The sequence below is a fragment of the Elgaria multicarinata genome, chromosome 13 (assembly GCF_023053635.1).
Source record: "Elgaria multicarinata webbii isolate HBS135686 ecotype San Diego chromosome 13, rElgMul1.1.pri, whole genome shotgun sequence".
NCBI lineage: Eukaryota > Metazoa > Chordata > Lepidosauria > Squamata > Anguidae > Elgaria > Elgaria multicarinata.
Genome location: NC_086183.1, coordinates 12,240,258 through 12,262,143, shown reverse-complemented (window position 1 = coordinate 12,262,143; position 21,886 = coordinate 12,240,258). Strand labels below are relative to the sequence as shown.

The following is a 21,886-nucleotide window of genomic DNA, read 5'->3' as shown; positions in this document are numbered from 1 at the left end:
GTTTGCATAGTTTTGCTTAAAGGGAAGTTCCTACAGATTAGACTCTCTTCAGGTGGGAAGAGATGTTTATTGCTTGAATAAAGCTTTGTGGATTACTTACAAGGCCTCGTTATTGTCTCCCAAGAAGGCAGGAGGTTTTGAGAAACACAACAACAGCCTTGGGATGGGGTTTCCGAAATATCCTAAGGTACCTAAGGTACTCTCCCAAGAACCATAGGATCCATCTCTTAGCCACCCAGTTGAAGTGGCTTAAGCGTCCCTGCACCTCTCCTCTTAATGAGCTAACAAAACAACCAAGCTTTCTGAATATATTAACCAAGCACCAGCTGTAACAGTCCTACCTGCTACATAGTACTGAGCTGCACCATCTGGGAGAGGTTTCTGTCGATCACAGAATGTATGGACTCCAGCTGTGGGATTCTGTTTCATGCTTTTTCTAGGAAAGAAAGGAGGGAAGTTTAGTTTTCTCTTTTGTCTGTTTAAGTAGTAAGCTGCATTTTTTTCTTGGGAAGACACATTAGAAGGCCAAAGCAGTTATATTAAAAGGGCGAAAATAGAGGAACATTGGGGGAATATGTCAGTTTATTGGGACATCCCTTGACATCTGTATATTTATCAGGAGGTGGGGGAGAGGACGGATCGAACAGGAGGTCTCTGAATGAGTTTGTTATATTAATTTCCAGATGGGTAGCCATGTTAGGTCTGTTGCAGCAGAAAACAACAGTCTTGTGACATCTTAAAAACTTTATGTGCTGTTACTTAATGGTATGCTGTTGGTTGTGAAATGACCAATAAGGCCTCCTTGGAAGAGCTCAGAGGACAATCTGGTGTATACAGCGGGAGGCTATATATAAATCAACCTGGCCTCAAGTTCAATATGGGGTCAGGTTCATTTGGGAACAACCTGGCCCTGAATTGTTTAGGACTTTGAATGTTAACAATACATCCCTGAATGTGGTTTGGTTGCTAATAGCCAGCAAGTGCAGTTCTTTTAAATACAGCTGTTACATCTATATAGCTAGGTGTATTATTATTATTATTATTATTATTATTGTTGTTGTTGTTGTTGTTGTTGTTGTTGTTGTTGTTGTTATTATTATTAGCCTATCCAGTGGAATTTTAGAATGCTTTTAGGATTTTTTTTAACAGTGTATACTATATTTTTAATCAGTATTTTATGTATTTTATGTTTGCTGTTGTTCCCCGCCTCGATCCAATTGGAGAAGTGGGTAAGAAATAAAATTATTATAATTATTATTATTATTATTCCAGTGAGCTGCTGCATTCTGCACTAGCTGCAACTTCCAAACCAAGCGTAGGGACAATTCCACAGGGAACAAATGCACTTCAGTAGTGTGTACACACACACACACACACACACACACACACACACACTTTATATAGTGGGGCGGGTAGGAATTGTAAGCAGTGAAGTCAGGGGGAAATGAATGCAGAAAGTAATTATCATTGCACCTTCTGCATTTCACTTCCCCTGACCTCACTGTTTACAATCTCCTCCAAAAACCATAACTAAAGACAACGCTTCATGCATCTGAGGAAGTGGACTACAGTCTCAGAAACATGCCAGGCTTCCCCAGCCTGGAGCCTTCCAGACTTGTTGGATTACAACTTCCACAGCTGCCTGGAGGATGCTGGGAATTGCAGTCCAACACATTTGGAGGGCACCAGGTTGGAGAAGACTGCCTTATGCCGTCATAAATTTGTTAGCCTTTAAAGGGGCAAAACGACTTCTGGTTTTGTTGTCTCAAGTCATTATCATTTGGCAACCTTATCCCAAAGAGGAATTGTTCTTCATGTATCCTGTAACAAGTAATGTTAAGGTTTGGCATTTTAAAAACTTCTAATTTATGGAACACTAAAGATATACACGGGATCCTTGTCTCAAGGAGTTTACAATTTAGATTTCAATGGTGGGAACAATTAGAGGGGGAGTGGAGGTAGCCAGGCACCTCTCCATCGTGCCGGGTCCAGCTCCAGCTGAGAGCCCCCTCCCTCCTGCTGCCAACTGTCAACTTTAACTGCTGAACTTTGCAACTAAGATTGTAGTGCCTGAATTTGCTTTCCTTTTCCCCCTCCTCCTCCTCCTCCCTCCCAGTCCTCTTTCCTTTTGTGTCATGTCCTTTAGATTGTAAGCCTGTGGGCAGGGACTGTCAAGAAATACTTTTGTAAGCCGCCGTGAGAGCCTTTTTTGGCTGAATGGTGGCATAAAAATGCTTAAATAAAAATAAATAAATAAAAATAAAACAGCCAAGCCAAAAACAGTAGGTTTAGTTTCTATGGAGGGTGAGGACATCTAGGTTCCACTGCATAAGAACTAAGCACTACACAACAAGGCTTGGGTACGATTTCATTTTAGTGATAAACTGATCCTTTAGCATTCTAGTGAGGGCTTTTCCTTTGTAGCTAAAATACAACCAGGATACATCCCTTTCTCTCGTGTTGTAGAACTGCCCCCACAGGGTGCTCTATGCATGAACACACTTGAAAGCTTAGGCCCGCTGTTACTAATGTTAGTTCCCATTACCTGTGGTTGTGGATCATGCGTATATCATAGATCCGCACAAACGGCCCGCTGGCTCCCACCGCTAGGTAGTTATTGTCCTGCGGGTTGACAGTGAGACACTTTGCCTCCACAAGCTGCCCACAGTATTCTGTCAGGTCGATCAGGACTTCTGAGTGTTTGCTGTTCTCTCGTAAGTCGTACTGTCTGAAAAGAGGAAGGGAGGCGACAGCGGGTAATCCACGGGTTAGATGCAACCAAAGGTAGGCATTGCACACCGACCCATCACGGGAAACAGTGAATTAAGCGGAGACGCTCCAGGCTGATGAAGAGGGCCTAGAGCTGAACAATAGAAAGTCCTGGCATCTCCAATGGAAGGATTTTGGCTCATCCACCAGGACTGGGCCCAAGACCTTGGAGAGCTGCTACCAGTTACAAAAGACAATTGAGTTTGTCCGTTTGCCAATGTCCGGACATCATATAAGGCAGCAGCATATCTTTATTTATTTATTTATTTAGAATGTTTATATACCGCTCCCCATTGAAAAATTTCAGAGTGGTGTACAAGATAAAATGAAAATAAAAACAGAATAAAACAGTTAAAACAAAATTTAAAAAGAAGCAAAAACAGAGATTCAAGGCTGCATATTAAGGAAAGGCTTCTTGGAATAAAGATGTTTTCAGGAGGCGCCAAAAGGAGTACAAGGTCGGCGCCTGCCTGACCTCCAGAGGCAGGGAGTTCCACAAGAGGGGGGCCACCACGCTGAAGGCTCTTCCCCTGGTGGATTCCAATCGGAGGATGGATCTAGGTGGAACCACCAGGAGCAGGCCCTCGGAGGACCTCAGTGACCGGGCAGGTTGGTAGGGAGAAGGCACTCTCTCAGGTATCCTGGTCCCAAGTTGTTTAGGGCTTTGTACACAAGTAACAAGAACCTTAAACCTGGCCCGGTAGCGAATAGGCAGCCAGTGCACTCTGGCTCTCACCCCACCCCTCCAAAACCCAGGGAACTGCAATCACAGCCAAGAGAGAAACCTTTGCTTCCTCAGAACCCCGCCACCCCAGTCCGGAGGGGACCTAGGTGGGAAGAGATGTAGCAGTTATTGCTCTTCAAATCAGAAGAGAAAAGGCTTGTACCTGACCAGCCCATCCTCAGCTGCACTCCAGAAGGTGTTGGGCCACATGGGAGCCGTGGCAATCCGCTTGACTCGGTTTTTGTGATCCCCAAACATATGGATGGTTTCTTTAACAGTCAAGTCGTGGACGTGCACCTTGGAGTCAGCAGCCCCAGTAATGAGTATCCGATCCTCTGTGTGTGGCAAGAACTGTGGAAAACAAGCAAGACGGTCAAAGCAGTGGTCTCCCAACTGCAAGAACACCTCCTGCCTCTCGACAGACAAGTCTGCCTCTTGAGGAAGACCCCATTTGATTGGTTTTATAGCCAAGCACTCACCCAGTCCCCACAATGTCTTAAGCTTTTCTTTCGAGACAGTATCTAGTTACATTTTGGGGTCCAATATAATAAAAGATACAAGCTATATGCAGAATAATAATAATAATAATAATTTATTTCTTACCCGCCTCTCCACTTAGATCAAGGCGGGGATCAACAGCGAATATAAAACACACAAAAGCTGATTAAAAATATAGTATACATGATTAAAACATCCTTAAAATATCCTAGAATTCCACTGGAATAGATCATTCTTTATTACTTTCTTAAATGCTAAAGGACTGTCAAGTTGACGAATCTCCTCTGGCAGGCCATTCTACAGTCTGGGAGCAGCAGAAGAGAAGGTCCTCTGGGTAATACCTGTTTGTAATGTGCATACAGCGCATGTGTTGGGGGGGGGGTTTACTACACAGGTGCTCCTGCCCCCACCCCCCAGGGATGCCTGCATCCTCCCCACCTACCACTTGACTATGTTCGCACAGGAGCCTACATGCACAAAGTCCATTAATACACATAGACCTCGTCTGTAATATACTGCATGGATCAGGCCTCAGCCCATTAGCCGCTACATGCATAGGTCCATATCCCAATGTTAATTTCAATGTGCAAATGGCAGGCATGGCAGGCACACCCCAGGGGTATGACAAGCTTGATCTCTCCCCCTCGGTATATGTACATTCCAAAAATCTGTACACGGCTTGAAGAATGGGCCTCGTTTTCTGGACTGTGGAATTAATTTAGGGGGGGGGGAATTAGTAAGAACACCCAGTGGAAGAAACCAGCACAGAGGAAGTACAACGATCACAAGAGATACACCCTGTTGCAGCATATAAGTACAGTGAATGTCCGGATGCACCCCGATGCAGACAGGCATTACTTTGCTGGAGCCCACTGGATGCATTTGAGCACATGCACTAGACACATACAACGAGGGACTGAGGTCATAATCGGTGTACTGTTTCCTCAGATTGTGTGCGACTTCACTTACAGAGTGGCCTTTTCATGCTTACATTTAAAACAGGTTCTGAAAGATCGAAACAATGGTAAGCACGAACAAAAGGAAATCCATCCCCGAGACCACTATGAGCGCACAGCGCATGGCGTCATGCTTTGCGCTGAACATGAGCTGCCTCAAATGAATATTTTTAAACAGATCACACAATCTCAAGCTCATTCAGCCACAGATTTGCAACTGCCCCACAACACATTCTGCATTCAGCATCTCCAAGAACAGAGAAAAACTTGTGCTTGCTTATGTTATCATTTATGACACATCTGGCAACATTTTATTCGTTTTTATAGCTGGCAGCAAGTCTTTCCTAACAGTCTGCTGTTAGCAGAAGAGCCGTACAGCTACAAATGTAGCTTGTCGATCTCCGCAGACGCTCTTTCCTCTGTAGCCCAGAGTGAACGCAGGACGGATGAACTAGGCGTGGGAATTTTGTGAACCGCCCAGAGAGCTTCGGCTATTGGGCGGTATAAAAATGCAATAAATAAAATAAATTGGTTATAATATACGCTTCGTATTTGAACAGTCTTTAATATTGAATGAGGTGCACGTATTCTTAAACTATTTACCGTTTCTTCGAAGTTAACGTACGGTCAGAGAAAATGGATTTTCGAGCCCTTATGACAGTCAGAAGACTGATATTGCAACTTTGGAAGGATAAAGGTTCACCTTTTGGTGTGAGGAGTGAGAAGAGATAGAATTTTAGGGGACTTGGGATTGTTGTTTTAAGTATAAAAATAAGCAGGTTTGATCCAAATTGAAATACCAAAGATCTGTTAAATTTCAATAAACTTTACTTTGTGTTCTGTTACCACAAGCCACGTGTCAGCTCGGATTTATTACCTGCTATATTACACAGTAATAATGACATCTAACAATACACCTGCAGTTCAGTACCTCAGTAATAGAACCTATTTTCCAAAACCCTTCACCTTGTTCCCTCACATATAGGGGAGAGGTTGTGTTGTTTTTACCCTTTCCTCAGGCTTTTCAAGAGGTGGCGCTTGGCTTGAGAAGGGTGTGCTATTTATTTATTTATTTTATTTATTTATTTAAGGATTTTTATGCCGCCATTCAGCCAAAAAAGGCTCTCACGGCAGCTTACAAAAGTATTTCTTGACAGTCCCTGCCCACAGGCTTACAATCTAAAAGACATGACACAAAAGGAAAGGGGATTGGGAGGGAGGAGGAGGAGGGGGGGGAAAGGAAAGCAAATTCAGGCACTACAATCTTAGTTGTAAAGTTCAGCAGTTACAGATGACAGCAGGAGGGAGGGGGCTGGACTCAGGCACGGTGGAGAGGTGCCTGGCTGCTGCTGCTTCCTCCCTCACTGGTGGCCTCTGCAGTTACAGTTGACAGCTGGAGGGAGGGGGCTCTCAGCTGGAGCTGGACTCAGGCACGGTGGAGAGGTGCCTGGCTGCTGCTTCCTCCCTCATTGGTGGCCTCTGCAGAGACAGTTGGTAGCAGGAGGGAGGGGGCTCTCAGCTGGAGCTGGACCCAGGCACGGTGAAGAGGTGCCTGGCTGCTGCTTCCTCCCTCACTGGTGGCCTCTGCAGTTACAGTTGACAGCAGGAGGGAGGGGGCTCTCAGCTGGAGCTGGACCCAGGCACGGTGGAGAGGGGCCTGGCTGCTGCTTCCTCCCTCACTGGTGGCCTCTGCAGTTACAGTTGACAGCAGGAGGGAGGGGGCTCTCAGCTGGAGCTGGACCCAGGCACGGTGGAGAGGGGCCTGGCTGCTGCTTCCTCCCTCACTGGTGGCCTCTGCAGTTACAGTTGACAGCAGGAGGGAGGGGGCTCTCAGCTGGAGCTGGACCCAGGCACGGTGGAGAGGGGCCTGGCTGCTGCTTCCTCCCTCACTTCCTTGCTAGGCAAGGCCTTCTGTGTGAGGTCGGTGCTGTCGCAGTGGTATATAGGCGCCACTTGCGAATGGATAAATATATGGGTATTTGGTATGCTTTTCTGGAAACTTATACATACTCTCCCTCGCCCGCCCCCTTTTTTAAAAAAAGAATATTGTACTTGATGGAATATTGATATTTCTATGTATGTAATCTCCTGCTCTTTTTTTTTTTTCATTTTTCTTTCCACGATTTGTTTTTGGGTTTTGTTTCGTTAAATTCACAATAAAAGGAAAAAAATATCAATAAAAAATAAATAATACATATTGTTAAAGGAGACTGTTTCCCCTCCCCTTGGCGTTCACCGCCTTGTCCAAAGCCCATTCACCTTGACAGAGAATATGTTTGCCGAGTGCCCTGTATGCATGGAAAGAAGCTTCTTATGGTGCAGGGCATCCCACACAATTGCATTCTGGTCATCGGAGCCAGAAGCCAGCAAGCTGGGAAGACAAAGGAGACAAAGCGTTACAAGCTTAGCTGCACCAACAGCCTGCAAAAGACTGCTGTCACCTCGCAAGCCGCGTGGACGCTCTCGAAGTCTACGAAGGTTTGCAGAGTGCAGCGAGGGCACGAGGAGAGGCAGCCGACTCCACCATTTGCAACATAATTCAACAGAAAATGGCAAAGCGAATGGTGAAAGGTGACCCATTTCATGTAGGAGGTTCTGGAGTTAAACAGGACCAAATTAACAACATAGGGGTCTGACTAATGTCTTTGATAGAAACTCTCCCCTTGGCCAAATGACCGGGGTGGTAGGGGAGATGAACTTCTGGCCCTCCAGATGTTGTTAGCTTCTAAGTCTCATCAACCCGAACCATTGGCCCACCCTGGCTGGGGTTCATGAAACGTCAGAGTCCAGCAACATCTGGAATGCCACAAGTCCCCCACCCCTACTATAAACGTTTAGTGGAGCTGCCTATTCCTTTCCCGGGATGCTTTTCTACTACATAAGGGCTTGAATCATAGAAAAGAGTATGGCCCTGTTCAGAAGACACCTTAAGCCATGGCTTTAACCACAGTGGTTAAAGCCAGAAAGCCAGGCTGTGTTCAGAAGACACTTTAAACCACAGTGACTAAGGCAAAAAGCATTATTCACCATGGTTAAAGCTGTGGTTTAAGGTTATTATTATTATTAATTTATATAGCACCATCAATGTACATGGTGCTGTACAGAGTAAAACAGTAAATAGCAAGACCCTGCTGCATAGGCTTACATTCTAATAAAATCATAATAAAACAATGAGGGGAAGAGAATGCACCAAACAGGCACAGAGTAGGGTAAAACTAACAGTATAAAGTCAGAGCAAAATCAAGTTTTAAAAGCTTTAGGAAAAAGAAAAGTTTTTAGCTGAGCTTTAAAAGCTGCGATTGAACTTGTAGTTCTCAAATGTTCTGGAAGAGCGTTCCAGGCATAAGGGGCAGCAGAAGAAAATGGACGAAGCCGAGCAAGGGAAGTAGAGACCCTTGGGCAGGTGAGAAACATCAGAGGAGCGAAGAGCACGAGCGGGGCAATAGTGTGAGATGAGAGACAAGAGATAGGAAGGAGCTAGACAGTGAAAAGCTTTGTAGGTCAACAAAGGTGTCTTCTGAATACGGCTTGGCTTTCTGGGTTAAGCACCACGGTTAAACTCATGGTTTAAGGTGTTTTCTGAACAGGGCCAGAGTCATCCTAACCCTACATCTCTCATGTCAAATATGGCCTGCAGGTACCATTTCGGTAGCCCTCAGAGTTGTACTGCGCAGATCTGAATTTATGTGTCTTACAGTATGACATATTCAGTATGACTCCTACCTTCCAGCAATTAAATCTTCTTGAATAACACAACATGCATGATATAAAAAAGGGGGAAACTGCCTTGCTGGATCAAGCCAAGGTCCATCTAGTCCAGCATTTGTTTTCCAATAACAACCAGACTCTGGAAGGTCACAAGGAAAGCATAAAGGCAATGGCTTCTGCCATTTACCCCCAGAACCTAGTACTCAGAGGTACCCTGCCCCTTGTACATGTCAATCTGAATGTTGCTGTTGTGACTAGTTGCTCTTTATAGCTACTAGCCTCAAAATGAATTGATTTCATCTTCTTTTTAAAATGCATTTATAAAAGATTACCACTGGAAGAATTAAAACTGTAACAAAGGGGCCATTTGGCTGAGCTGCAGCAGAGAAAACTGGAAGCTAGCGCATCATAAAACCCGGCCGCGCACTCTGGTTTTCAGGATTCCTTCCGTTCCGTCCTGGGCACATGCTATGCCAGCCTTCCCCAATCAGGTGCTCTCTAGATGCAGTGGGACTCCATCTCCCATTAGTGTAAGCTAGCCTGGCCAATGGTCAGGAATGCTGGAAGTTATAGCTCAAAAAAACCAGGTTGGAGAAGGCGGTATTCATCCAGTCATCCCGTGCGTTTTAAAGAGATACTTACTTTCCCTTTTCATTCCATTCAAGACAGTTGACACAACCAGTGTGACCCTGAACAAAGGTGACAGAAAGAGTTATTCAAATCCTAGATTTAACAGATTGTCCCAAAAGAAAGATAAAATGAACCCTTCCCCCAAAATCGGACACGCCCAATTTTCCTTATAGTTTTAAGCTTTCTCAGGCTGATTCTTGTAGTTCGAGCTGAAAAGTCGCAGCTCCATCTTAGAAGGCCTGTTTCGATAGCCAACAACAGCCAGATCGCCTGGTTAGAGGCTCACTGCTTAAGTTTGCTAGATGGGTCCAGGTTACCTGCGGGATCGCCTTCTCCCATACAGTCCGCCCCGCACACTCAGGTCCTCTGGGGTGAACTTGCTTCAGTCAGCTAAAACTAGGCTGACATCAGTTTCCCAGAGGACCTTTTCTTCTGTCGCCCCCAGATTGTGGAACGGCCTGCCGGAGGAGATTCGTAAAATTAACTCTCTGTGTGATTTTAAGGCAGCTTTAAAGACTAGCCTTTTCCGGCAGGCCTATCCAGATCAATGTAAAATCAAGAATTTTTAAGATGTATTGATTCTGTACTAATGTTGTTCCCCGCCTCGATCCAAAGGGAGAGGCGGGTAAGAAATAAATTATGATGATGATGATGATGATGATGATGTCCTACAGCTCAATTCTGACCAGCAAAAGCTCCCAGGCACTCAAGTAAATGTTCATAGGGTGATGATGTCTTACTGGACTCAGCCAGGCTTACTTCCAAATAAACTTGCATATGATCAGGGTGCTCAACTCATACACACATCATATTGACTCTTCAGATCTAGGGCTGGGAAAGAGCATGTGTGCCACATGCACAGAAAGATGGGTAGCTAATCCTCTGAGATGAAGATATAGTTCCCTCCAAGGAAGTAGGCCTACGCCTGCGCTGTACCACTTCTGGATAAACTGACCAAAAACAAAAAAAGAATCTGTACATAAAAACTAGCATGCCAGGGAGAAGGACGATAGCCCAACGTGCGAACTTTCTATGTAAAGGATTCTTTTTTTTTTTTAATATGAAGGAGGATTCATCTTGCAAGCCCCACCATCTTCAGCCTGAAATGGAAAACATGTCTGGGTTGTACCACCTCAGTGCAAATTCGAACAAGGCTGCCGCCTGAGGACCACCATTTATTTCCAAGCAGAAGCACATGTCTGTGGAGGAAAAGAGCACCTTCCTCGGACATAACTGGGAGGATCCAAGTTCACATCACCATTAAAAAAAAAATCATTAGGAGGCTGATTTAACTAGGCCAGTGGTTTCCAAAGTGGGCGGTGGGATTGCACAGGGGGGCATTAAGAAGCAAGGGGGCGACAGGGGGGTGCTAAGAGGCAAAGGAGCAGCAGGGGTGCACTCGAGGTGTTTTTTTCCGAGAAGCGCCTCTCCAGAAGGTCTTAAAACCCAGGGACATTCTTATGGGAGAAGGTAGTTTGATCCCAAGCCATATAGGGGAAGAATCCACACATGTATTAATACCGTTTAAGAAGAGTCCTTTTAACGGTGAATTGAAATGTTTTCAAAGCACCAAAACGCTAATGAAGAGACATACCCTACTTGGTGTGCCCTGCCACGCCGGCTGCAAATCAGAGGCATTCACTCTCTTTTCCCTCCCTCCCTCAGTAAGCCTGTGGCGGGTGCTTCGGATTTTGAATAAATATTCAATTAATTGTTACTGTTTTGAATTTTATTGTTATTATCTTCCTTAGTGGGTCGTTGAAAACCGCTATTCTGAGTAATGATTTTTATAGGGTAGGGTAGGGGGCACTGGGCATGAGTTTGTGGAACCAAGGGTGCGGTGACCTGAAAAAGTTTGGTAACCACTGAACTAGGCTAACACAGTGGGATTGAAAGGGTATCACAAACCCATGTGGCTATTTCCCAGCATAACACATTCCTCAGGCAGTCATCTGCCCCCACCCAAAAAGCACCCCAAAGCGCAAAACATGCCAAAGAGGCCCACTAACTCTTAGAGAAAAACTAGGTTCACATGAGCCCTCAGGTGCTCTGCAGCTATTATTATTGGACAGGCATGTCTTCCAATTCTTCCAGCCCTGCCCACTTACCTTCAGCTCTGCCTCCAAGCCCAGGCGCTGGATGAATGGGTCGGTAACATGATAGTGTCGTTCGAAGCTGAGGGCGCCCTTCTCCTACAAAGAGCCAACAGACAGCACATTTGTTACATTATGGAAAGGGGCCTTTCACCATCAATACAGGAGTTCTAAATCCAACTCTATACCATTACAGCGCCAAGAGGCAGCGCACGTCACATTCTCCAATTCAGTTCTTACGAGCTCTCGGAGATGATGAATCGGTCACTTGTTCTTCACTGAGCAGGAACAGAACTATCATTTTAAGAATCTCCAAGGGCTTAATTTTCATGTTGTTTGTTTTTTTTAATTTGAAAGTTACCTTCTGGAAACAGTCGGTGTTTCCAGACAGAGGCCACCGAGCAATACCAACCAAAAGGCGTTGTGCTGCTATTTCATCTTTCCTCCATTAACAGCTTTCTTTTGCAGTAAGAAAAGAGGTGGAAGAAGTGGTGGGGGAAACACCGGAGGGTTACAAATGGAAGACAAATGCCATCCGGACCATCCAGAAAATCCCACCAATGAGACCGGATCAATTGCATGAGAAAAGCCTCGTCTGTAAGCAGCCGGAGAACCTATCATGGGAAAGGCCAATGTGCACGAGGGAAGAAGGAGAAAAATCCACACAGCTGTTTCCACATGACATGCACATGCTTTCCACACACCCTCTTCATGGGCGTAACAAGCGTCATACATAAATGAGTAAGAATTGTCCCTCACTAGACTCTGAGCTCATCGCAGACCGCAACATAGATAGAACGTGTGTGGTTGGTTTTCGATCTTTGCCACGTGTTGACATTAATAACATTTCATCTCTTAAGCAAGAGAAGAAGGCCAGGCATTGCTGTGAAACAGGAATTGTTCGGAGCTTAGCAGTTGTCACTGAAGCTCAAAGAATACTCCACCAAGTGGCTGGACGTACAGCAGGGAACCGTCCGCAAGAATAATCTTTAGGTTCCAGAGTCTAGAACCATGTCGTCAAGGAGGAGCAAAGGAGGCTTCGTAGATGTGCAAGTGAGAGTCCCTATTATCACAAACTGCAGGGGGCTTCATTGGAAAAGAGGAACGGCTCCATCAGTTACAACGGAGCAGCCCAGAATACTTGTAATCCAAGCTAAGATGTTTAGAGCTTCAGAAAGTGACACATTGACTCAAGGTGCTGGCATTAAGCCGAGGTGGGGAACTTCAGGAGGTCCAGGGGCCATTTTCGCCCTCTAGCCCCCTCCACGGGCTGCGCTCTATGGGGTGCCGGAAAACACACACACATACACTGGCTTCTGAAAAGCAGCAGCAAACCACTAAGGAAGCCTAGAGCGTCCAAATCACATTTGTTTTTAAGTGAGAATTGGGCATTTAAGGCTTTGGTAGTGGCAACTACGGAGATTTGTCATAAAATGGCGAAATCTCACTTCAAAACAAGTGAGATTGGGATGCCTCAGGCTTCCTTAGAGGCTTGCGAACTGGTGAGGTTTTTTGCCCCTGTGAATTTCAGCAGCTCAGCGTTGGCCACACCAGGGGGCATCGAGGATCAAATACAGCCAGCGGGTTGCATGTCCCCCATCCCCTGCTTTAAAGCCTCCAACGGACTGTGGCGGGGCTCTCTCAAGAACTGCTTTCTCCCATATGAGAGAACTTTGCTCAGCTCCCAAGGCCCTTCTTGTTGTCAGAAATTCACTTGTTGGGGATGAGGCAAAGGGTCTTTATCATCACAGCACCCAGACGATGAAATACCCCCTCTATAATCAAAAGGACATTGTCTGTTTTTGTTTGTATTTTATGCTTTTATGGTTTTAAATTTTGTATATTTGTTTTTAATATTCACTGTTTTTAACTTCTGTAAACCGCCCAGAGAGCTTCGGCTATGGGGCAGTATATAAATGTAAATAACAACAACAACAACAACAACAACAACAACAATAATAATAATACTCAGAGGTGTGGCTCACCCCATCGCTGCCTACTTTTAAGTGAGTATTGAAACTGCATTATTTCAGCAGGTATTTTTCGGTCAATTCCCCCCCCCCCCCCCCAAAATCCCCACCTGACTGTTTTTGTTTCTACTGCTTTGTTGGTTTACTTGTTCCATTATATTTTATTTTGTTTTGTTCTGCTCTATTATAATGAAAGCAATGAAAATGGAGAAGTGAACTATCCATTCTTGTATGTGATACCAAATTTATATTTGGTTTTGATCAAGTTCTACCTCCCTGGCTGACAACCTGTATTATAAAAAGTACGTTATATTTTGAACCAAGCAAGTGCCACCGCCGTTAGCACTGCCTACTGTTTTGAACAAAGGACTGTTTTAACACCACCTTCTTAACAGGAGTAGCAGAGTCATTCCCCCATCAAGTACTTCAGCTGCTCCTGTTTTATTTATTTAATGGATTTATATATCGCTGACCGTCTTTAAGAATATCTCTAAGCGGCTTTCCATGATCATTTGCCTCCACACAGGAGTAACAAGCTGAGGTAGACAAACAGGAGAGGCCTCAACAGTTTCTGCTGCTGTTCACAGGGTGGGGGGAAACGGGGTGTTAATTTGAGACAGCAGCAGACATGCAAGAAGGAATTCTTAAGATGGGGAATTTTGCCAGGATCTGACGGGAAGTCCCTGGGAACTTCAGGCCAACAGTTGCCTATCCCTAGCTTACACTACTGCCTTCAGAGTCCCGTTTCTGCTAAACTGACGCATTGGCTCAGTTCGGACAACACAATAACCGATGGTGGTTTAAGTAGTTAACCATTAGTTGATTAGTCAACAGCTGGTTATCGTGTTGTCTGTCGGGCAAAACCCATCTCACAGTTGACTATTTCCTCAAAATAACAAACAGAGAAACACAACGCTCTGCAGAACCGTTGTCTGTCGGGCTCAGAGGACTATTTTGCAGGGTTGAGTGGACTATCTCAGCTGGCTACGGAGTTCCCAGGCAAGAGGGGCCAAAACCGTGCCGGCCGCTCTGCTACAGCAAGCACAACTCACACAGGCTGCTGTGATAGCACTGGGAGAACTGAAGGGGGGCGGAGAGAGGAGCAGGGACTCTGTCTGTCAAATGCCGGGTTGGATATTACTGTATTTCTTCGATTCTAAGACACACTTTTTTCCCCATATAAACATCTCTAAAAACGGGGGGTGTCTTAGAATCGTGGGTGCGTTTATTATTTCTTAGAATCAAAGCTTTTTTTTCTGTTGGTGGTACTGAAATTAGTGTGTGTCTTACAATTGATGGCATCTTAGAATCGAAGAAATATGGTAGTCCACTGAACACCAGCCCCAACCACTCCACAGTTGTGTAGGAACATGTAGTGTGGGGAGTACCCCCTCTATAATCAACCCTGGAGTTGACTATTAATCCACCATTGACTATTGTGTTGTCCAAATGTAGCCATTGACCCAATACAGCCATTAGTCAGCCCATGGTTTAGCCTTCACTCTGTGCTCCCTCCTCCACACAAGTGCTCCCTGGTTGACAGCAACCATCATTTGCCATGATGTCCAAAGTCGACAAACGATGGTTACTGCAGCCTGGTTTTAAGCTAGAATAAAAAACCATTGTTTGAAGTGGATTTCCAATCCTGATTGGGAAGCATACAAGTGGTAAGCGTCGTTTGCCCAATTTGAGCTTTTAGTGAACTATGGTTAATGAAACCAGGGAACACTGGAGGGAAGCTGAACATCCATGGGGAGGAGGAAGTGCACAAATGTTCCTGATGGCCAAAGGGAGAGAGAGGCATCATTGGGCTACTTTTAAGGTCCAATGCCAACTCCTAGAGCTCCTGTTTCTTCTCCTTCTGGTCAGTGCTCTCTCCAAGTCCGCAAGCAGTGATGAGAGATGAGACAGAGGAGAATCCAACACTTGCTTTGTCCTCTCCCGCTGGGCAAGCAAATGGGCAGAGCTGGCAAGGTGGTGAGCCTATTCGAAGGGGAGTCCTCCAAGGGCATCTTGCCACAGCCCCTTCACCACCACCACCACCACCACCACCACCACCAAACGTGAAGCCAGCACTGCTGACAGCCAAACCCATGTTTTGCTCAGGACATCTGAACTGAGCTTATGAAGTAAAACAGAAGATACAGTCTGTTTAACTTATCACATCAAACAAATTCACTTGGCCTTGTTAAGTGGCATTATCCTCCTCTCTCCCAGCAAACCCCCCTCCCCCAGCAAAACACAACTTATAGACCCATTTAAGACAAGATGCACCTTGAGCTGTCGGTGGATGAGGTCTCTAGTAATGTTTGCTTTTGCCATCTTCTCACAATAGGGCCAACGAAAGCAAGCTAGTGGAGGTGTTGCTGTGAATCCAAGCATTCCAGTACAGTTCATGTCCATAGAGAAGGCATTGAAATTACCTGCGGTCAAACAGGGTGGGGAAAAAAGGCTTGTAATTATTTATACAAAAATAAATAAAAAAGATGAAGCAGTATTTCCAGCCAACAGAGGAAAGGAATCCATTCCCAAATCTACTGAGACGTTAAAATATTTCCCCCAAGTATTTGACTTGCAAAACGTTACATATACCTATAAATACATTCCTCCACCAAGCAGGAGGCCCGTTGTCTCACTCAAGTTTGAGCTTTAAGTTTCAGCATAAGTGAATGCATTGCTGCAGCTTTCAAAATCCAACTTGATGTAACAAAACCAACTCATGTTTGCCTACTCTGAAAAGCGGGGCAAACAGCCCTCTCTTTTAACATGAAAAAGGGGCTTAGGAGAGCAAAATCCCTTTCTCTGAGCCCCTGTTATTCCACCCACTTCAGTCAGCAGTCCAACTAGTACTCCTATTAGGCCGGCGGGGCCTTAAGTTTAAAGTACTCCCGCATTCCTCCAATACATGCAACAGATTCTAGCTTATGATTTAAACTAAGGCATGGGCTTCATGGCTCTTGTAAGAGAGGGAGGCTTCAGTATTTTTTAGACCAAAAGCAAGATTTTTCAGATCACTAAGCGCTGTCCAAATTCCAAGGTCTTAGCTGCCATGAAAACCAGCAATAATGCAACAGTACATCTCAACCCTCGGACCATCATCCTCTCAATCACAGCCTGGCACAGGACAGAATTTTCGAGTTCAGATGAACATAGCTGGCGGGTCGAGGAAGCAAGCGTGGCCAGTTCAAGCTCAAGATAGAAAGATTCTCTCAACCTCAAACCGGCATGGAATACAACAAGCCTAGCCCAAGTCTACCACATCTTTTTTATTATTTCTTTGGGCTTTAAAAAATATAGCCCCCTCCCAATTCTAGCAAATAGCTAGGTACGATAAGGGAGCATTATGAAGATGTCATTTAAATAAAATATAACTGGATTTATTAGGCACAGACAGCATTCAGCATCAGCAGGAGGAGTACTAACCGTTTGAGAAATTGCCACCTATCCTCTCTTAGGTACTCTGACTGCAAAACAGACAAAAGGAGAACAATAAAGGGAGAAGAAGAGATGGGGAGCATGCAGAATTGGCAGGAAGGAGGAATGGAAACAGGACTCATGAGAAGAGACAAGCTGATGGTCCTCTTCCCCCGCGGCCACTAGAAGCTTTTCCAATGCCATTCTCTAATCTCAGTGCCATCAGCAGATCACATCACCACATCTCCCGCCTTAGAGAAAGGTTCTTCAGGAGTACATGATGATGATGATCATCATCATCATTATTATTATTAACAACGTTTATGTTCCACTCAATTATCTAATACAGATTCCAGAGCGGTGAACATAGGTATAAACAGTAAAAGAGAGAAGATTTAAAAAGCAAATTAAAATTGTTCAATTTAAAAACAAAAGAACCAGAAAAACAGTGGCTGGTCAGCTGAGGAAGGCTTCACGAAACAGAGTTGTTTCAGGAGGCGCTGGAAGTAGCCTAGTGTCGGCACCTGCCTGACCTCCAGGGGCAGAGCGTTCCACAGAGAAGGGGCCACCACACTAAAGGCTCTTCATGCCCTCCGACGACCTCAATGATCGGGTAGGATGGTAAGGGACAAGGCACTCTCTCAGGTATCCTGGTCCCAAGTTGTTTAGGGCTTTGTATACTAATACCAAAACCTTGAACCTGGCCCATTAGCCAATAGGTAGCCAGTGCAATTCCCTCAGCAAGAGGCTTGTTCATGCAACACTATGGCATAGTTTAGCAATACATTTGAATAAGGCCACTGTAGCCACAGCTAGACCTAAGGTTTATCCTGGGATCATCCAGGGTTTGTCCCTGCCTGAGCACTGGATCCCCTGTGTGGCACCTAGATGAACAGGTTTGACCCCTGGACGATCCAGGGATAAACCTTAGGTCTAGCTATGGCCTGTGTGTCTTCCACTGCCAGGTCAAACCAGTTACCTGTCCAGGATCAGTGCTCATCATTGATTGGCCTGGATTTAAATGCACCACTGATATTCTTGGTTTCTCCCTCTACTGTTTTTTAGAGAGTGTGTTTTGTTTTGATTTTAGACTGGTCCTGTTCCATGCATCCCAAAGAGCACTTTATTGTAGGGAGACAACCAGCTACAAGAAATAAAATAGAAATGAAGTACACAAGCAAAACCACAGAAGCTTGACACAGGTGCCCATGAATTCCAAGCAGGTCTGTAGCTCTCTACAGCGCTGATGCCTAAAAATGTTTGATTTTTCCAACAGAGAACCTGAAATATCATTCCATCCCTACAGTTAAGTTTTACGGAGTGTTGCTCAGATATTCGGGGGGAAATTAACTGGCAGTTTTGACATATTAAAGAAGGCAGCTTCCTCTAGCAACTATACAGGCATAGGAAATCCTTTTCTGGGCCATGAGCAGAAGTGGGGTCTGAGCCACAACATACTGAACAGCACCAACAGAAACTGAATTCACAGCAATCCCAGCTGCAGGTAAGAAAATGTGTTACCGTTGTTTTTTAAGTGGGAGGGGTAAAGCGGCTTGGTGGGCATCAAGAAATGTGCCAGAAGGTGCACTGATGCCCGTGGAAGAGGGCGGCATATCCTGGAAGAATTAGGCTCCATTCACGCTCACTCTAACTCTGAATCAAGGACTACAGTTATTATGGGCTTGATATTGAGGACTAGGGATTGGTTAGTATCTTTGTATTCCACCCTTTCGCCAAAGAGCTTAAAGACAGAATATCTGCATTTTAGCCTCATAATGTTTCAGTGGGACAAGTTAGGCTGAGAGATAGCCACTAGCCCAATTCCAGCTCCCAAGCCACCACACCACACTGGCTAGCCGTCCTACGTACTAGGTCTAGCCCCTGACTCCAAAAGAGTCTGTGTCTGGAAAGTTAAGTAGTCCTGCTCAGCATTATTGTATGTGTAGTAACAGAAATCTAGTCAGTCTATTCCTTTGGGTATATATGCACTCTCTCAATTGTAAAAGAGTTGTCTGACAGCTTAGAAACCAATTTTGCAGGACTTCTATACATCAGTTCAACTTTGTATTGCCATATCTGATGGCAATACAAAGGTTTCCACGAAAACCTATGACAAAATACTTTCTTTTCTTTTTTTTTGCCATACATTTTAGGTAGAATGGAGAGAAAGTTAGGGACACTAAGGTGCCCTTGAAACAAATTGGTGCTCAAGAGCACTGTTTGGTACCTAACTTTCTCTGGACTGCACACAGTGACACCTGTGGAAACCATCACTCAACAACATCAGCACAGATACTAATTCCACTTATTTATCTGCTTTCCTCTCAAAAGGAGTTATCATTTCCCAGACTTCTTTGAGGGGCCTAGGAAGAAAAAACTAGATGAGAATTTAAATGGGAAGAAAGACGCATACAATCCTCAGATAAAGGGGGAGCGGAAAGAACAAGAGAAGGGGCACATCAACAGTCAAAGAAACTAACTGAGTAATTCGACAGTCTAACCTTGCATATATATTTTTAGCACAGGCAGGGTATCGACCATACCCCCTATTACCTGGCCTATAGGTATCCCTCAGTGACCTCACTGACCTCAATGGCACAGAGGTGACCTCAGTGGCACGGAATGCCTTCTACAAACTCTGGTTGGTGGCCCAGCTACGCCCCTATCTAGACAGGGATAACTTGGCTTCAGTTGTCCATGTTCTGGTAACCTCCAAGTTAGATTACTGCAATGCGCTCTACGTAGGGCTGCCTTTGAAGATGGTTCGGAAGCTGCAGCTCATGCAAAATGCAGTGGCCAGGTTGATTTCGGGAACCAGAAGGTTTGACCATATAACACCTGCTCTGGTCCGCTTGCACTGGCTGCCTATATGTTTCCGAGCCCAATTCAAGGTGCTGGTTTTGACCTATAAAGCCTTACACGGCTTGGGACCACAATCCCTGACAGAACGCCTCTCCCGACGTGAATATACCCGGTCACTACGTTTAACATCTAAGGTCCTCCTCCAGGTGCCTACTCTGAGAGAGGCTCGGAGTGGGGCAACGAGGGACAGGGCCTTTTCGGTGGTGGCCCCCAGACTGTGGAACGATCTCCCTGACGAGGCTCGCCTGGCGCCAACGCTATCTTTCCGGTGCCAGGTTAAGACTTTCCTCTTTGCCCAGGCATATGGCGGCACATCTTAATCACCCACATGTTTAGTTTTTTAACGGTTTTTAATGCTTTATGTGTGTATGTTTTGTGTTTTAGAATTTTAAATTTTGTATACTTGTTTTTATCTCAATTTTAGAATTTCTGTAAACCGCCCAGAGAGCCCTGGCTATGGAGGCGGTATATAAATGAAATAAATAAATAAATAAATAAATAAATAAATAAATCCCTTGTCTATGGGTAGGGGCACAAAGCACACAACCACACATTGGGTGCAGAGTCTTATTATTCCTTTAAAAGCAAGTTCTAAGCCCTGACATGAGAGAATATGCGCTCAAGAACATGGACAAATCCCACAAATTCAGAGCCCTACTGAACCAGAGCAACAGTCCATCTAATCCAGCATGTGTCCCTCACAGCAGCCAACAAGGTGCTGCTGAGAAAGCTATAAGCAGGGCATGGACCCAAAAGCCCTCTCCTGTTGTTTGGAGGTTGCCTATAGCCATGACTGGTAGCCACTGATACTTTTACCATCCATTAATTGGTCTAAACCCCACTTTAAAGCCATCTGAGCTAGAGACCATCACATCCTGCAGTAGCAAAGTCTGCAAGTTAGTTCCATAAGGAGCAGGACCAAGAAGGATTTAGCACTCTGTAAAACTCTTTTCCTTTATGTAAAAATAAAACGTTACATAAAATAAGCAAATCATGATATTTGCTTTGGGCGATATAGATCACGATTTTTCTGGTCACCGAATTTTGGTTCGTCCACACCCAGTTATATGCAGCCCTATTTAGCGGCCATCTCTTGTTTCTTCCAGAGACCATGTATTTACTATGAATTTTGACCTTCACTCAACTTCACCTACTTGGGTCAGTTACTGTGAGGTGAAACTATAGCAAGGAATGTAGGCAAAGTCAATGAAACCAGCCAATTAAGCAAGGAAAAGAGCCTCTTAGAAGAGCCTCTTCCTCATCTTGTTGTTGCTGAATTTGATACAACTTTGACTTTACCATCCATTATGCAAGCAAACTAAGGAAACCCTAGGGGTAAAAGGGGAGTGATTTAATGGCAGATAAAAATGAAAGAGTTAGAAATGAACAGTTGCACACTTAAGCTTCTTTTCAAGATGGGCTTCAGCCAGCAATCTGTGCCCAGAGTCCATCCCCAAAGAAATGCACGCTGGGCCTCATCTAATGGGGTAGAATTTCATGGCCATTTCATTCCATATAGATACTTCTTCATTTAAAGATTTATATACTGATTACCACGTGTACAAAAAAAAAATCCTCTCTGTTTGCTTTACAAAGCAAAGATGAAAAGACATTAAAAATTGATTCCCAAACTTATGTCTGATGGTCCGTTGTGGCTGCAAGAGACAAATTTACCCAGCCAAATAGATAGGCTAACCACACAGTAGAAGCCTGATAAAGACATAGCAGCTCTGACTTGTCTAAGAGAGAAGGAGAATAATTGGGAAAGACACAGTGCTCAAATAATGTGGCCGGGGGGGGGGGGGGGGGGAGTAGAAGGTTCCTTTATGAAATACAGAAACCCACCCCCACCTCCAATTACTACCCAATGGTCTTCCCACTGCCTTCTGAGAGCATTAACTAAGGGGACAGTCACAAGGGGAGCAGTCTCACTCTGGCTCCCCTGTAATTTGAGCACCAACTCCATAACAGAAAAGGGCAGCAAAGATGGAAGGATCAAGGTACAACTGTTTCTCAAAAGGAAAATAATAATTATAGAAGGACAGGATCAGGTCCATTTTATACAGATTTTTCAAATGTACGGTGCAAGCCTATGCAACTCCCAGCTGGGGAATGCTGGGAGTTGTATAACAGCTTTATTTATTTATTTATTTATTTAAGGATTTTTATGCCGCCATTCAGCCAAAAAAGGCTCTCGCGGTGGCTTACAAAAGTATTTTTTGACAGTCCCTGCCCACAGGCTTACAATCTAAAAGACATGAC

At 44.8% G+C, this 21,886-nt stretch overlaps 1 protein-coding gene across 2 annotated transcripts in view; it reads right to left on the bottom strand.

The window, feature by feature from the left end:
- WDTC1 (WD and tetratricopeptide repeats 1) overlaps positions 1–21,886 on the bottom strand; it is a 42,867-nt gene that overhangs the window by 16,784 nt on the left and 4,197 nt on the right. The window contains exons 2-9 of one of the 2 annotated variants that reach the window (XM_063140467.1): positions 16,772–16,812; positions 15,623–15,771; positions 11,394–11,477; positions 9,298–9,344; positions 7,207–7,318; positions 3,657–3,844; positions 2,546–2,728; positions 342–436 (exon numbers count right to left, since the gene is read on the bottom strand). In XM_063140467.1, coding sequence (XP_062996537.1) covers positions 342–436; positions 2,546–2,728; positions 3,657–3,844; positions 7,207–7,318; positions 9,298–9,344; positions 11,394–11,477; positions 15,623–15,751 — 838 coding nt within the window. In that variant the 5' untranslated portion in view covers positions 15,752–15,771; positions 16,772–16,812. The remainder of the gene's footprint in view (positions 1–341; positions 437–2,545; positions 2,729–3,656; positions 3,845–7,206; positions 7,319–9,297; positions 9,345–11,393; positions 11,478–15,622; positions 15,772–16,771; positions 16,813–21,886) is intronic. The other variant, XM_063140466.1, reaches the window with a different exon arrangement.